Genomic DNA, 14,820 nt, shown 5'->3' with positions numbered 1-14,820 from the left:
GTTGATGTGATTCTTGAAACGCCAAAACGAATCAAGAACGTGAAGCACAAGTCCGGATCTACGTTAGGAATCACGTTTGGTGATGGAGTTCGTAATCTATCTTGAATCGCACAAGAAAGACTAGAACGGTTAGGACAACGCCACAATCAAGGGGACTACTTGATTGATAAGTTGACGAATCACCTTAAGGCAACTCTAAGATGTTCAATAGTGGCTTCACAAGCCAAGGAGAACTCTTTCATTCATGAAAGAAATCTAGAAAATTTTCTCAACTTTTATTTTTTTCCCTAAAACGTGAAAGTAAAGGCTTTTTATAGCCTTTTACAAGACCAAAACTCATAATCCAACTAGGAAGTAAGAGACTTAACCCTAACTCCAATTAACTCTATGAATTAACTCCAATTGGCTACTAACTATGGTCAACATGACCTTGAGCCATTTTATTAACTAATTGACTAAGACGACCAAACTCAAATTTTGGAATTAACAACCAAATGACATAAAACAATGGAAATAAGCCACAACAGCCCATAAAGGGGACCATTCGGCCAAGACACAATGAAGACACCATGAAATGACTCTAGCTCAATGCAAACGGATTTAATAAATGTTATAATCAGCTAGTCTCGTATCATTTGTTCTAAAGTTACACGTTGTGTAAACAAAGTTACGCCGTGTGAAAACAAAGTTACGCACTGTGCAAAATATACATAATTCCATTGATGTTCCTCCGAAGACCTGGCTTTTAGTGTTCGTACGATCTACTTTTGTTGTTGGCCTTATCACTTCTTCTTTTTTTTTTTGGCCAACCCAAAATGGATGATAGCTTATAGAGCATTTTACGGGAGTTGTCCCTGTCCTCCGTGTTTTGCTCAAATGAATGACGACTTACCTTCTAGTCATTCTGACCATCCTGTTCCTTATGCTCTGTGTCATGTGACAATGACGTTGGTGATTTGAAAGCTAGTAGTATTTGCGGTGATTGCAAGTTTTTGTTTTGGGAGAATCATAGGACGCCCATCCAAGATCATTTCAGAATAAGAGCACCTGGGTTGCTAAAAAGAAGGTATAGAAGTTCTGAACCGATTGAGAGTCTTTTTCGAGCAGTTTTCCCAAGCAATTAATCAGGCTATTGGTTTAGAACACGACAATATATCCATAGATGATGAAACTGCTACCACGTCTGTTCGACTTAGAAGTTCGCGAATAGTTCCAAAAGGTGGAGATAAGTACTTTTCTGATACTAAAAGTGATGGTTTCGAGTCTCTGTTTGGAGAGAGCGAATCAAATGAAAGTTTCAGTGGCTCCAGGTTTTTCCCCGGTGAAAGTGATACGGTTTCTTTTGGAGGCGAATCTGGTGTTTCTGCGGATGAACATACTTTCTTGGAAAATGAAATTTATCACTATCCAGATCGAGTAAGTAACCAAGATGCTGATACTGATATTGATCCTATGCATCATGCTGGTCTCTACTATTGGAACTTAGATTATGCTGAAGACGAATATATTAACTCAGGTGAGACAAATGCAACATGATTGTTTCTGTGGTGTTTGGAGTTTAGCCACGTAGACCAATTAGCCTGTACTATGGCCGGTGGTGTTCAACAAGCCCTTTTGCCACAGTTCGAGGGCATAATTCTTTTGAGAATTCAGGAAAGGACAAGGGGACGCTACACCCATATCTTCACTAATTTGGAGGAACCTGTATGTAGGACAGAGTTATCTTGGGAATCCTCGAGACTATCTGCCTAGCAGAGGATTCAAAGAACTGCTCGAGCATCTTGCAGAAAGTGAGAGTTCTAGAAGTGGAGTGAAGAGGTGATTTTTGGGCAGATGAGTTGCCTCGGATATCTGGAGTACACCCTTGCTTGAAGAGATAATGACACCAGGATCACCTGCTCAGATGGTCAGAGGTGGGGGCTAAGTCCCCCGATTTTCCTCCGAAGAATAAGTTAGTTCGGGGTGAGATATTAGGAAATTGTGTGGGGAGAGTAGGATTCTGTTACTAGAGATTCGTCCCCTCTTCCAGTGGGAGGTCCTAGTATTTATAGGGGACAATTTGGAGGGAAGGACCGTGGATCCAACTCTATAGAAATCTGATTAAGACAGCATATTACTCTGATTTTGACCAGCGTGTCAGGACCAGCGCGTCAGGACCAATGTGTCAAGAGTCACACCCATCACTTCTTCAATTGTCAGACCTTTGGGTGGAACCTCGGCGACGTGAGTCATGGCTCGGCCGAGGTGACCACAGAAGTCGAACTTCATCCCGGTCGCCTATGGGCACAAGGTGTCCGACGTAATGACGCGGGGGTTTAACATGCCGGACCAAGGTAAGGCCCCGGAACTCCCAAGCCGAATTGGCCATCCTTACTAAGCCCCCGAAGTTTCGGGAAGAGGGAATTTGCTCGCCACTTCCCGAGGCTTTCAAGTGGTTCCGTAGTGTGAACCATAGCAATGACACGTCATGTACGCGTAAATGTGACTGGAAGGAAGAGGATGTGATGGTCAGCAGCTTTAATGACAGTTTCATAGATATACGCGAAATCACCGGTCAGGTGAACACCCTTTTCATTAATGAGGAGAGAGAGTGCTCCCTCGAAAATATCAAGAGTATTGTCCCTTCAGTTTCTTAACGCTTGCCTATAAATAAAGGGGTTCCTTTCACCCTTTCACCTTTTATCACAAAAGTTTTTAATCACCTCAGAGCAAATCTTCTCTGAATTTTCACCTCGGCAACCACCGAAATCCCGTTCCTTCAAGAGTAAGTTTATCACTTCGTCTCCTTTACTTATGGCTAGAACAACTCGCACAAACAAGAAGACGGTGAGGCCACACTACACCGAAACAGAGAGGGCCGATCCCTCCGAGGAGAGAACTATCCCCGAGCCCAGGGGAGAGACTACTGAAGCATCTAATCAGGCCGGGATGTCCCCAGCGCAGAGCGAAGATGAGGCCGAGGTAATCTATAACGATGATCTCGGCAACAAAATACCAATGGACGAGGGCATGCAAGAGCCGACCACCCCTCCAGACCTATCGTCTATTGACTACGGCCAGGTCCCCATGTTCAACAGCATCATGTGCCAGATTCTGATAGCCGAGCTGATTCATAAGTATCCTTGGCGGAGAAATTACAGTATTTACCCACCTCGACCGGACCAATCGGCCGAACTCCCGCCAAGGAGTAGAGTGGCTATCTACGCCGATCAGCTAGAGATCGGATTCAGGATGCCGACTACCAGGTTCCTTCGAGATTGCATGAGGTATTGAAGGGTGAGGATCACTCAAATCACCCCCAGTGCAGTCCGGGTCTTGGTCGGCTTTCAGATACTGTGCCGACACCAGAAAATAACCCCTAACGTCAACCTCTTCCGCCGCTGTTACACAATCAAAAATAGTGGGAGTGAGAAGGGTTGGTTCTACTTCAAAAACAAAGTTTCGAAATTAGTGGTGGATGCCCCCACTTCCATAAAGGAATTAAAGCGCAATTTCATTTTCCTCCCGGCTGATGACTTCCCAAGGGAGTTCTGGAGGAGGCCTCCCACCCCGGCAAAAGATACCTCTCCGGGCAACTTAGAGAAAGAGAACTTCCGGAAGCTCCTAGGGTCGGGCCTCAAGATGAACTGTTGGGCCTTTCTCGAAACAGTCATTGTTAACAGCGGGATCAGCCGAACTCTGATCAACCCGAGCTATCCTCCTATCTTTTCTATTAGACTTCAAAAACCTTGTACTCATGACAGGTGTCGGGCCTGTACAATAATAAAAATCTGCTCAAACTAAAGATAATTTCTGTAGATAGCGATGAGCAGGGTCGAATTCATAGGGATTGGGAGTAATTATTTCTTTTCAAATTCACAGTGACAAGGGGTATTTTTATATCAGGGGTGACAATTTAAGCAATTCAACTAAAAGTAAAATAATAAAAATAAAATAGCCAACTAGAAATTAAATAACAATTTACTAAAATCAAATGAGTGATAATTAAGGATCTAGTCAAGGAATAACTTCAGCAATAGTTCCCCTAATTGATCATTGAAACAAAGGCAATTCCAATTATTTATAAATAAATAGGTTATAACTGTCAAACAAGCAATGACAGTCAACCCTTCCTTACTGTGTCGGTGATTAAGGTACGCCCGTTAATCACTACTCTAATTGAGAAATAATCTTAGGTACGCCCGTAAGTTTTAATTTTCTAATTGCCTTACGTATTAGAGGAGCCCTAACACACTACCAGGGTTATTTTAGGTTAGCCCGCATATTCTCCTGACACAAATCCAATCATGCCAGTTATCATTATTTTGAGACAATTAAATAATTACGGATTTAACGTCCCAATTGACAATAGATTATCAAATTAACTAATTATCCGGATCCAAAACAATCAATTAATTAAACAATCATAAGCACTGTAACCAGGGAATATGCGAATACCAATAAATAAAAGAAAAAGGTAAAATTAAATCGATCTCACAATTTTAGGCGACCCAAAGCATCCGTTGTCCCTTGACTAGACAAAGAAAATTAGTTCATATTTGTTGCCAAAAACCCATAGGAAATCGAAGCAACAGTAGCGGCCATCGACTCGAAATTGGAAAAATTCAATTCACTTTGGCAATGAAAGAAAAGTCAAGATTACAAAGAATGCCCAATTGCTTTTCTTTGCCTTCACATCCGATGGAAGCAACAACATAATTAGACGAAAAGAGGAAAAGTCAAAACTAAAAACTAAGCTAAAAGTAGTATTAGTCCTCTGCACACTTTTTTCTATCTAAAGTCATGCTACTTGCGGCGGCTGTTGTGTGAAAAAAACGAAGACTCCCCAGGCTTGCTATCTTTGGCCAAATTATCGAAAATGGCTTGTGTCTCGTTATTCCAAAAATGCCCCTCGATCCCTGATTACTGTCAAATTGGCACTTATTATCATATTTTTCATTCTACTCCCTGAAATAAATGTAAAATATCAAAAGTGAGTAGAATCTAATAATTAATCCACATCGAATCAGGTAATAGGGAAAATTAATAATAAAATAAATGATAAAATTGTAACCTATCAACTCTTCCTTTCCTAACTTTGCTTTTACTTTTCCTTGATTCTAAATAACTCTACTTTTGTGCTTTGCAGTGGTGAGAATTTCCGATATAATCACTTCAGGTACCGCCGAGGTAGCCAAGAGGCCAACGAAATGCAAAGACACCGCCGAGCCATCTACCCGGCCAAAGAAAAAAACAACCGTGGCCACCGCAACAATTATGGGAGAAGACTCCCGAACCTCGGCCATTCCAGAGGGGGTTCCCGTCCGAGGCATGACAATAGCATCTCCCTCCTAGGCCGAGGTGTGATGACCTTTCTCGAGATTCCTGTCACGCAATCGTCACTGTTCAACCTCCACCACGTGCCTGCGCAAGAAGCCGCGGAGGATAAAAGGCACTTCGGCGCGCATTGATGTTCGAAGTGGGACATCAATGTGAACAACCGCTGCAAAAATTCCCGCGTCGCTCAAGAGCTTCTGGTACATTCAATTCTGCCAAGAGACAACACTTATGCCAGAAACCTCACTCCTACTGAGCTGATGCAAAACGCCTCAGTTTCCTGGGCCTCCACCATGGCTTTCTTAGCCGGGATGATCCAACGCTACCCCAAACTCGTTGAAATCTATCCTCCGAGCTCCACAAGAAAATTTTCAAGTTGGAAGAAAAGTTCGAGGCAACCCAACAAGAACGCAATAGGGCGGTGGCCGACCTGGAGCAATCCGAGGCCACAGCCAACTCCTTGAGAATAGCCCTGGAGGAGGAAAAAGACAGGAGGGGTCAAGAAGAATAATCAGCTCGGGAGGCCATAGAAAGGGCAGACGCCTCGGCTGTAGAAGCTTTCCGAAAATTCAAGGCTTTCACTCATGATCTCGACGAGTTGACACTGCCGAGTTTCATATTTGGGTATACCTCGGCCGTCCACGATGCATCTCCTTTCTTATCTTTCGAGCAACTGAAGTCCCTGCAAAATAAGCCCAATTTCAACAAAGATGCTAAGGAGTTATGCGACCGCATGGCCGAGGGGATCTCGGCCAGGAACGACCTGGCTGAGGCCCGGGCGGAATTCAACCGATGACTTTCTGAATTCGACCTGGAAGGGGATGAGCTCGATGGTGATGAGGTCGATGGTGACCAAGACATCGGGACAGGGAATGCTTCTAAGCATTCCTGCCATTTTATCATTTTTGTAACCAGGCGCCGAGGTAGTGGATGCTTAGAAGCACCCCGGACCTCCGCTTTTTGTAATCACTTTTTTCCTGTCCTTTAATATTATTGACTTCTTTTTTCTTTTTTACATTTGGCACCTCGGTATATTCTTCTTCTATCCTTGCCTTGTCCCCTTATTTTTTGCTTGGGACACAATATGACCAAGGAAGAAATAATTCCAGTAAAATGCCAGAACATGTTAAATATATACATATCCTTCATGGATGGTACAATTTGAGATTCTCAGCGTGCCAAATTCGGGGTACTCGAGAACCATCTCGATAAGCTAATTTACAGTATCCATTTTGGTTAGACTCAATAACACGATAGGGTCCCTCCCATCTGGGGGTTTGTTTGCCTTTAGGTTCAGCTCAACTAACCGAATTTTTTCAGAGCACGAGATCTCCGGGACTAAACCGTAGGTATCTGACCTGAGCATTATAGTAGTTAGTTAGGATATTTTTATATAGTGCGACTTTAGCTGCCGCGGTGTCGCGCTTCTCCTCGACAAGGTCAAGGTCCACCCGCCTTTCTTCTTCATTGGCCTCGGCAGCAAAAGCCGCAATGCGCGGACTCGGGATGATGAACTCGGCAGGGACCACCGCTTTAGACCCGTAGGTTAGGGAGAACGGGGTCTCTTGAGTTGCGGACCTTGGGGTGGTCCGGTACGACCACAACACACTAGGGAGTTCATCCACCGAGGACGATCCAATCTGATGCAGCCTGATTTTGAGGCCATGGAGGAGTGTGTGATTGAAATTTTCGGCCTGTCTATTGACCTGGGGATATCCCATCGAGGTGAAGCGTTGTTTGATCCCGAAATTCTCGCACCATCCTTTAAAGGGGTTATCCGCGAATTGCTTTCCATTATCCGAGATGACTACTCGCAGTAATCCGAAGCGGCAGACCATACTTTTTCGAAGAATTTTTGAACTGCTGAACCAGTTATACTTCTCAGGGTTCGATTTCGACCCATTTGGTGTAATAATCCACCGCCATTACCAAGTAGGCATAATTGTCCGGAGCTCTAGGGAATGGACCAATTATGTCAGTTTTTCATTGTTCGAATAGCCATGACAAGGTGATGGGGATCATGATGTTCAGGGGCGTGATGCTGCCAAGAATGACAGCTAAGCACTAGGAGCTGGGCATCCCACCCAATGGTAGGCCAGATGTACCCTAGCAATAGGGTTTTTTTGACCAACATTCGATAGCCGACGTGAGCACTACAGAGTCCCTCATGTATGTCTTGGAGAATTCTTTCCCCCTTCTCTGGCGTGATACACCGTAGTCATGGGCCGAGATACGACCTTTTGTACAAGAGATTTGCCGGGGAGCATACCGAGCTGATTTGTGATGACGTTTTCTGGCCTCGGCTCAGTCTTTCGGAAGCTTTCCCTGACTGAAAAATCGAATCAGCGGGCCCATCCAAGTGTCCCCTGGATAAACGGGATACACAGTTTCTTCAGCATAGCCGGGTTCATCCAAAACTTCAACGAGAACAATTTTATTCAAGTCGGAGAAAGAAGTGGAAGCGACTCAAGATAAGGCGTCAGCCTGTTTATTCTGTGACCGAAATATCCTTTGGATTTCGAATGACTCAAAGTGCGCAATTAATTGGTGGACTTTGGAAAGGTAACGTCGCATGACCTCTTCTCTGGTCTCGTACTCACAAAGTATCTGACACATCACGAGTTGGGAGTTACTGTTGACTAAGATATGTCGAGCGCCAAGCCTATGAGCTAATTGTAGGCTGGCAATGACCGCTTCATATTCGGTTTCGTTATTAGAGGCTGTGAAATCAAACCGTAGGGCGTACGAACACAGCTCCCCTTGTGGGTCTTCGAGAAGCAAACCTGCTCCACTGCCCTCACTATTGGACGAGCCGTCCACGTGCAGGGTCCACCGCTGAGGCTCGGCTGAGGTCGAGGTGAGTCCTTTCACCTCGCTGAAAGTGAACTCGGCTAGGAAGTCCGCAAGGGCCTGAGTTTTGATGGCCGTCCGAGACTCATGGGACATATCGTATTCTCCTAACTCAATAGCCCACTTAGTAAGACGACCAGAAGTTTCGGGGCGCGACAAAACCTGTCTGAGAGGTTGATCCGTCCTTAAGCAGATGTGGTGAGTCAGGAAATAGGGTTTTAACCTACGAGCTGCATGAATCAAGGCGAGAACAAGTTTTTCCGCCTGAGTATATCTGGTTTCCGGCCCTCGAAGGATCCGACTATCATAATATACCGGCATTTGAACACTTTGCTCCCGTATCAGCACGGCGCTTACTGCCTCATCTGCGGCAGACAGGTACAACTAAAACTTGTCCCCCGACTGAAGTGAGGTGAGTGTTGGGAGGTGGTGGAGATACTTTTTCATTTACTCGAATGCCTGTCGGCACTTCTCCGTCCAAGAAGCGGACTGCGATAAGAATCGGTTGAGGGCGGCTAATCGCCTAGTCCGCCTTTGCACGTCTCGGGTGCACCGAGGTGAAGACATTTCTTAAATTATATTCACCTTGTCAGGATTTGCTTCGATACCCCGCCGCGATACGAGGTACCCCAAGAATTTTTCGGAAGTACCCCCAAAGACACATTTCTTGGGGTTCAACATCATCCAGGTATCACGGAGGATTCCGAGAATCTCTTTCAGGTCGGATAGGAAAGTTGAGGTTTTCTTGCTCTTGAGGAGGATGTCGTCTACGTATGCCTCGACATTTCGACCTATCTGAGATTTAAAAGTTCGGTTGACTAGGCGCTGCTACGTGGTCTCAGCGTTTTTCAACTAGAAGGGCATGGTAGTGTAGCAGTACACTCCTTGATCTGTGTAGAAAGCCATTTTTTCCTGATCATTCTCGCTCATCCCAATTTAGTGATATCCTTTGAAGGCATTGAGAAAACAGAGGATTTCGTAACCCACCACCGAGTCCACTAGGGCGTCGACTCTTGGCAATGGGTAGCAGTCCTTAAGGTAGGCGTTGTTCAGGTCGGTGAAGTGGATACATATTCTCCATGTCCCCAAGTCTTTTTTGATCATGACTGGGTTGGATAACCAGGTCGGGTACTGCACCTCCCTGATTATTTTCGTGGGCAGGAGTTTGTCCACTTCCTCACCTACTGCTTTGTTGCGCTCTGGGCCAAAGTGTCTTTTCTTCTGCTTGACGGGGCGTGCTTGAGGATCGACATTCAACTCATGCATCGTGAGGTGATGCGGCACGCCTTGGACCTCATCGGCAGCCCAAACGAAAACGTCCCTATACTCCCGCAGTAGATCCACCATCCGTCTTCTAAGTGAGTCGGGCAAATGAATGCCGATGCGGACTGTATGTTCGAGTCTTGAGAGGTCCAGGAGAATATCCTCCACCTCATCTCCGGTCTCTAGCCTTTTTGGCTTCTCGTTTTGTCGAGGGTCGATGCAATCGATTGAGAGGATATTTGATCTTCTCTCGAAACTCGGTTCAGAGGTTGAAGCAGATGCGACTTGAAGTGTGGCGAGGTAGCATTCTCGCGCAGCACAGACATCGCTACCCATTTCGGCTATCCCAACCGGGGTGAAAATTTTAAAACTCAAATAATACGTGGAATATACCACACGTAGAGTATTAAACGTAGGTCGGCCCATTAACATGTTATAAGGAGAGTCGACTTTAACTACGACAAAGTTGACAGGGACGGTACGGCAGCGGGGATGATGTCCTACGGTCACCATCAGCGTGATCATCCCTTCCGAGTGCACGACGTGTCCCCCGAACTTGACTAGGGGGTTCTAACGGGGGTCAACTGCCGCTTGGTCAATTTTAGGCTCTCAAAAGTTCTGAGATATATAACGTCCACCTAATTCCCTAGGTCAACGTAGACCTTCTTGACGATGTAATTGTTGGCTTGCTTGTAGGTTCTCTTTCGAGAGTTTTGGCTGTCACTTCCCGTCGGACCTTCAGCAATGGTATTGATGACCCCAATAATGTTGGGTCCATAACCTAGTCCTTGGCCCTAGGACCCGTCTCGGGGAGGCCTTCTTGTTTCCCTGGGATCCTCCGGAGGTCGGCAACTACTTCTCGATTCCCGCCGGTCATCTCGACATTTATCACATCGGTTCTCGCAACGGGGGTCGCTCCGTTGATGACCTCCATCTACGCGGATGAACTGCTTCAGGTGCCCCTACTTAATGAGGTGCTCTATCTCTCTTTTGAGGTCGTTGCAGTTTTTCGTTTCGTACCCGATGTCCCGGTGGTACAGACAATAGAGGTTTGAATTCCTCTTCTCTCTGTTTCAGTACATTTTCGGAGGGGCACGTTCGAGATTGTTCTGCTCCATTACGGAGAGTACTCGGGATCGGCTGGTGTTCAAAGGAGTTAGCTCAGAATCGGGGATAGGTGTCTTCCCCTTGGTTATCCTGTCAAACACACTTCTGCGATCCCGGTTGGGACTTTGGAAGCTGCCAGCAGTACCAGCCTCATTTCGATTGGTTTCCTTCTTCCTTCGGGGGTCAGTTTCCGAGCGAGCTGCTTGAACCTCTTTTTTCATACGATTGAGGTCCTCGGCCTGGATGCCTTTTTCGACCTTCAGCCAGAGCTCCTGGAGCGTGCGAGAATACTTCTTGTATATCCCGGTATTGAACACTCCGGCAACAAACCCGTGGGTAAAAGCAGCTATTGTTACCTACTCATTGGGATCAGGTATCTGCACGCTTTTCTCATGAAATCTTTGTACGTAAGATCGAAGTGACTCTCCCGGATTCTGCTGTATGTTCAGCAGATAAACCGAGGTCCTGGTCGTAGGTCTGGAGGATCCAAATCGGTGGAGAAATCTCTCCACTAGTTCCCCCAGGATGGATATGCTCCTAGGTTCTAATCCACATAACCATTTTCGAGCAGTTCTCTGGAAGAATACCGGAAAGACCCGGCAGATAACTGGTCAGAAATGCAATATAGTCGGAAAGCCGAGATGAATGCATGAATTTGATTTTCAGGGTCACTTCGACCATCATAAGGTGGTATAGTGGGCAGTTTAAAATTTGGAGGGAGTCTTTCCTCATTGATGTCATCTGTAAAAAGCGGAGCCCTCATATAATCCACTTCTGGCCTCCTAGAGTACCCAGGCTCTTTCTCGACTCGTTTTCCCAGGAGAACCCACGAGAATGCTTTGAAAATGGAGGCAATTTTAGAGGTGACCTTGGAGGAGACTCACTTCGGAGTGCTCCTAATAGAAGGTCTCCCCTCAGATTCCTCTTCAGATGGGAGTTCGGGAGATTCATCTGACTTTCTCTTAGAGGATTCGGTTTTTTGCTTGCCTCGTCCCTTAAAGTACCTCCCCAAATCTTTAAAAATATTGGGATTCTCACTCACGAACTCGACCATCCGGACAATGGCTTCTTCATTCGCGGGTTGAGTATCCCAGGATCCTTGCCCTTCAGGGATATCCCCTGGTTGAGCTGCACTATTTGGTTCAGCTCCAATGGTAAGAACCTTTCTGCTCCTAGAACGCGTGGGTCTCATTCTTTGATGTCTTCGGTTCTCACAGACGGTGCCAATTGAAGAGGTGATTTTTGGACGGATGAGCTACCTCGGATATTTGGAGTACACTCTTGCTTGAAGAGATAATGACACTAGGATCACCTGCTCAGATGGTCAGAATTGGGGGCTAAGTCCCCCGATTTCCCTCCGAAGATTAAGTTAGTTCGGGGTGAGATATTACGGAATTGTATGGAGAGAGTAGGATTCTGTTACCAGAGATTCATCCCCTCTTCCAGTGGAAGGTCCTAATATTTATAGGGGATAATTTGGAGGGAAGGACTGTGGGATCCAACTCCCTAGAAATCTGATTAAGACAGCATATCACTCTGATTTTGACCAGCGTGTCAGGACCAATATGTCAGGAGTCACACCCATCACTTCTTTAGTTGTCAGACCTTTGGGTGGTACCTCGGCGACGTGAGTTATGGCTCGGCCGAGATGACCACAGAAGTCGAACTTCATCCCGGTCGTCTATGGGCACAAGGTGTCCGACGTAATGACGCGGGAATTTAACATGCCGGACCAAGGTAAGACCCCAGGACTCCCGAGCCGAACTGGCCATCCTCATGGAGCACCGCCAGCAGCAGTTTCTGTTGTGAGTAATCTACCTCTTTTGGTCATATCATAGGTGAAGGTCCTGAGAAGTTGGATGTCTTGGCTTGTGCAATCTGCCTGTTGGCACTGTTGTCAATCAGCTGCCTTGTTTTCACCTTTATCACCCCTCCTGCATCTTGCCATGGCTAAATACACGAAACTCGTGCCCCCTTTTGTTGATATGAGCTTTTAACTGACAACAAGGATTATGAAGATAGAAAGCAGACAGCTAGCACTGTATTGAATCTTAAGAATTCTTGCAGCTAGATGTTGATAAGGATAGTTCTTCAGACGAGATTGATGATGGTGCTGAAGTAGACTATGATCATAATGGGATAGAAAATGGGGAACAATTCAAGTCAAATCTTGTTTCATAAAGCTCTGTTAGGGAGGACATGAGAAGAGGATGGGCCTTTCTGGCAGCTGCTGCTCCGATTGTTGGTATCATTCTCATCTTTATGTTTTGGCAACCTTGTAATAGATAAAAAGGTGGTCAAGTAGCAGCCCTAATTTCAGTGAGCTGGGGAAGCATCCAAATCATTTTTCACTGACCCAGACTCCAATTCCAGGGGATAGCAGCCGAAGCAAGAGATGGTGGGGTCTTTTGTAACTTGTCTTTGTTTCTTTGCGAGATGCTTTGCATCCTAACCTATATAATTATTTTATAGACAGAGGTCATTTGTAATAGCACTTTCAACTGAATGACCTCAATCAATCGAAGGAAAAAAGATGCAAAAGCACCAAGCCAGAGTAAAAAATTCCCCTAGAAGTTGCTTTCTGAGGACGGTCACCTCGTCCCGTCCACCCCGAATCACAAGATCGAGCCCTCAGTCATATTTCTCATCTCGGCCCGAGGTCACCTCTACTTCTGTACCTGACTCAACACCGAACCCCTGTACGACGTCATTCATCTCACCACCTCACAGGTGTTGTCAGTGCTGATTCATCCCTCATCATTTCAATTGACAGGTTAACAGTAAAAGTTGCTTTATCAGGAAGGCACATGATTGCACTTTATCGGGAAACCACGTGCCTGTATGATAGAGAGCCTAGACCACTGCTACGTGTCAAGATAGAGCCGTATATACAGATGGTGGGCCCCTGAGACTTGAATTCCTAATCTTTCCCTCCAATCGGTACCCTATAAATACCATCTCCCCCCTCCAAAACAAGTAAAAGTACTGTTATACTCAAATCTTTTATTTTCATTATTTTCTCTTACTAAACTGACTTGATCGTCGGAGTGATCTCAGGGGACAAAGCCCCGTCTATTACTTCGGTCAGGAAAACTACCGTGCAAAGTCACGTCGCTTAAAAAGGAACCGTATTAGGTTAGTTCGGCTACCTAACCAGGAATCACCTCTTCACTTTCCAAGTCGTAAAAAATCAGAGAGCCTACGCTTGACATGAGAAGAGAAGTCTTGATTGAGACACCACAAAAGGAAATGGAACAAGGCAAAGAACTCAACCATCTTGGAAGCCTTCCTTACTTTTGATAATCTATTGAATTGAAGTCTTTGAGCGCAAGAGATAGCAGCCTCTATCATGGTAGAAGAAATAAGTAGGCTCCTTTCTGTCTCTATCAGTGAGAGAGCTCTATCAAAAAAGTTGTGAAATAAAGATTAAATATAGTAGAAACAAAAAATCATGTTAAATACGCCAAAAACAGATTTACGATAATCCACAATACCTACTACACTATATAAAAAGCACTTTTTCCAACTTACATCAGCAATCAAAATATAAATTCAACAACAAAAAGCCAAGCATCAGGTCACCATACCAGATGAGATTAGGCAAGCATTTGAGGACGAGATTCTTGAGTTTATCAGAGTTACCGTTACGTACAGTCATGTTGATTCAGAAAGTAGGCATTTCATACTAAAATTGAATTTGAAACTCATTTATCAAACACCTCCTAAATATACATTCAATATTATGTGCCACATCAGTAATATTAATAAGTGAAACTACGTAGTTTTGCATTGAACATGAAAAATGGACAGAAGATTCTGTCAGAATAAAAGTACCTTTTTTTGTGTTAATCACAAGAAGTTCCCCTGAGGTTTAGTGTGTTTTGCAATTTACTCCCTAATATTTTATTTTCTCACCTTATCTCCTTGACTAGTAGACAAAACAAACATTTAATAACGAAGTAGGTGCAAGATAGTTGATATCAAAAAAACAACTATCTCTAAAAAAAATAATGAGCATATATAAATGTCAACAAATTCACGTCGGATATGCACATATTTTTTTTCCCTTTGAACAAAGCACCAGATCTATTCGTTTGAAGTAATCACTTACATGACGATTTTAGATAAAAAAAAAAAAAAAAGAATTTTCATATTTCAAATTATTTTTTTTAAAAAGTACAAAAAATAATTAGTCTATCATAAAATAAGAAATCTTATAATTTGAATTAAACCTTATAATTTGAATTATATCATAAAAATTAAACCTTATTAATTTGAATATAT

The 14,820-nt window shown here is 44.5% G+C and overlaps 1 protein-coding gene across 1 annotated transcript; it reads left to right on the top strand.

Moving 5' to 3' along the window:
* The first annotated feature begins 876 nt into the window (after positions 1-876).
* LOC113695550 (E3 ubiquitin-protein ligase RDUF1) lies at positions 877-12,607 on the top strand. The gene is given in 7 exon segments (XM_027214683.1): positions 877-951; positions 1,108-1,516; positions 1,713-1,805; positions 8,923-8,928; positions 12,319-12,398; positions 12,400-12,513; positions 12,515-12,607. Coding segments are annotated over 7 exon segments (870 nt in total).
* The last annotated feature ends 2,213 nt before the right edge of the window (positions 12,608-14,820 follow it).

Source organism: Coffea arabica, chromosome 6e (genome assembly GCF_036785885.1).
Source record: "Coffea arabica cultivar ET-39 chromosome 6e, Coffea Arabica ET-39 HiFi, whole genome shotgun sequence".
NCBI classification, from domain to species: domain Eukaryota; kingdom Viridiplantae; phylum Streptophyta; class Magnoliopsida; order Gentianales; family Rubiaceae; genus Coffea; species Coffea arabica.
Note: the sequence above shows the minus strand (reverse complement) of the source record. Positions and strands in the feature narration are given on the sequence as shown.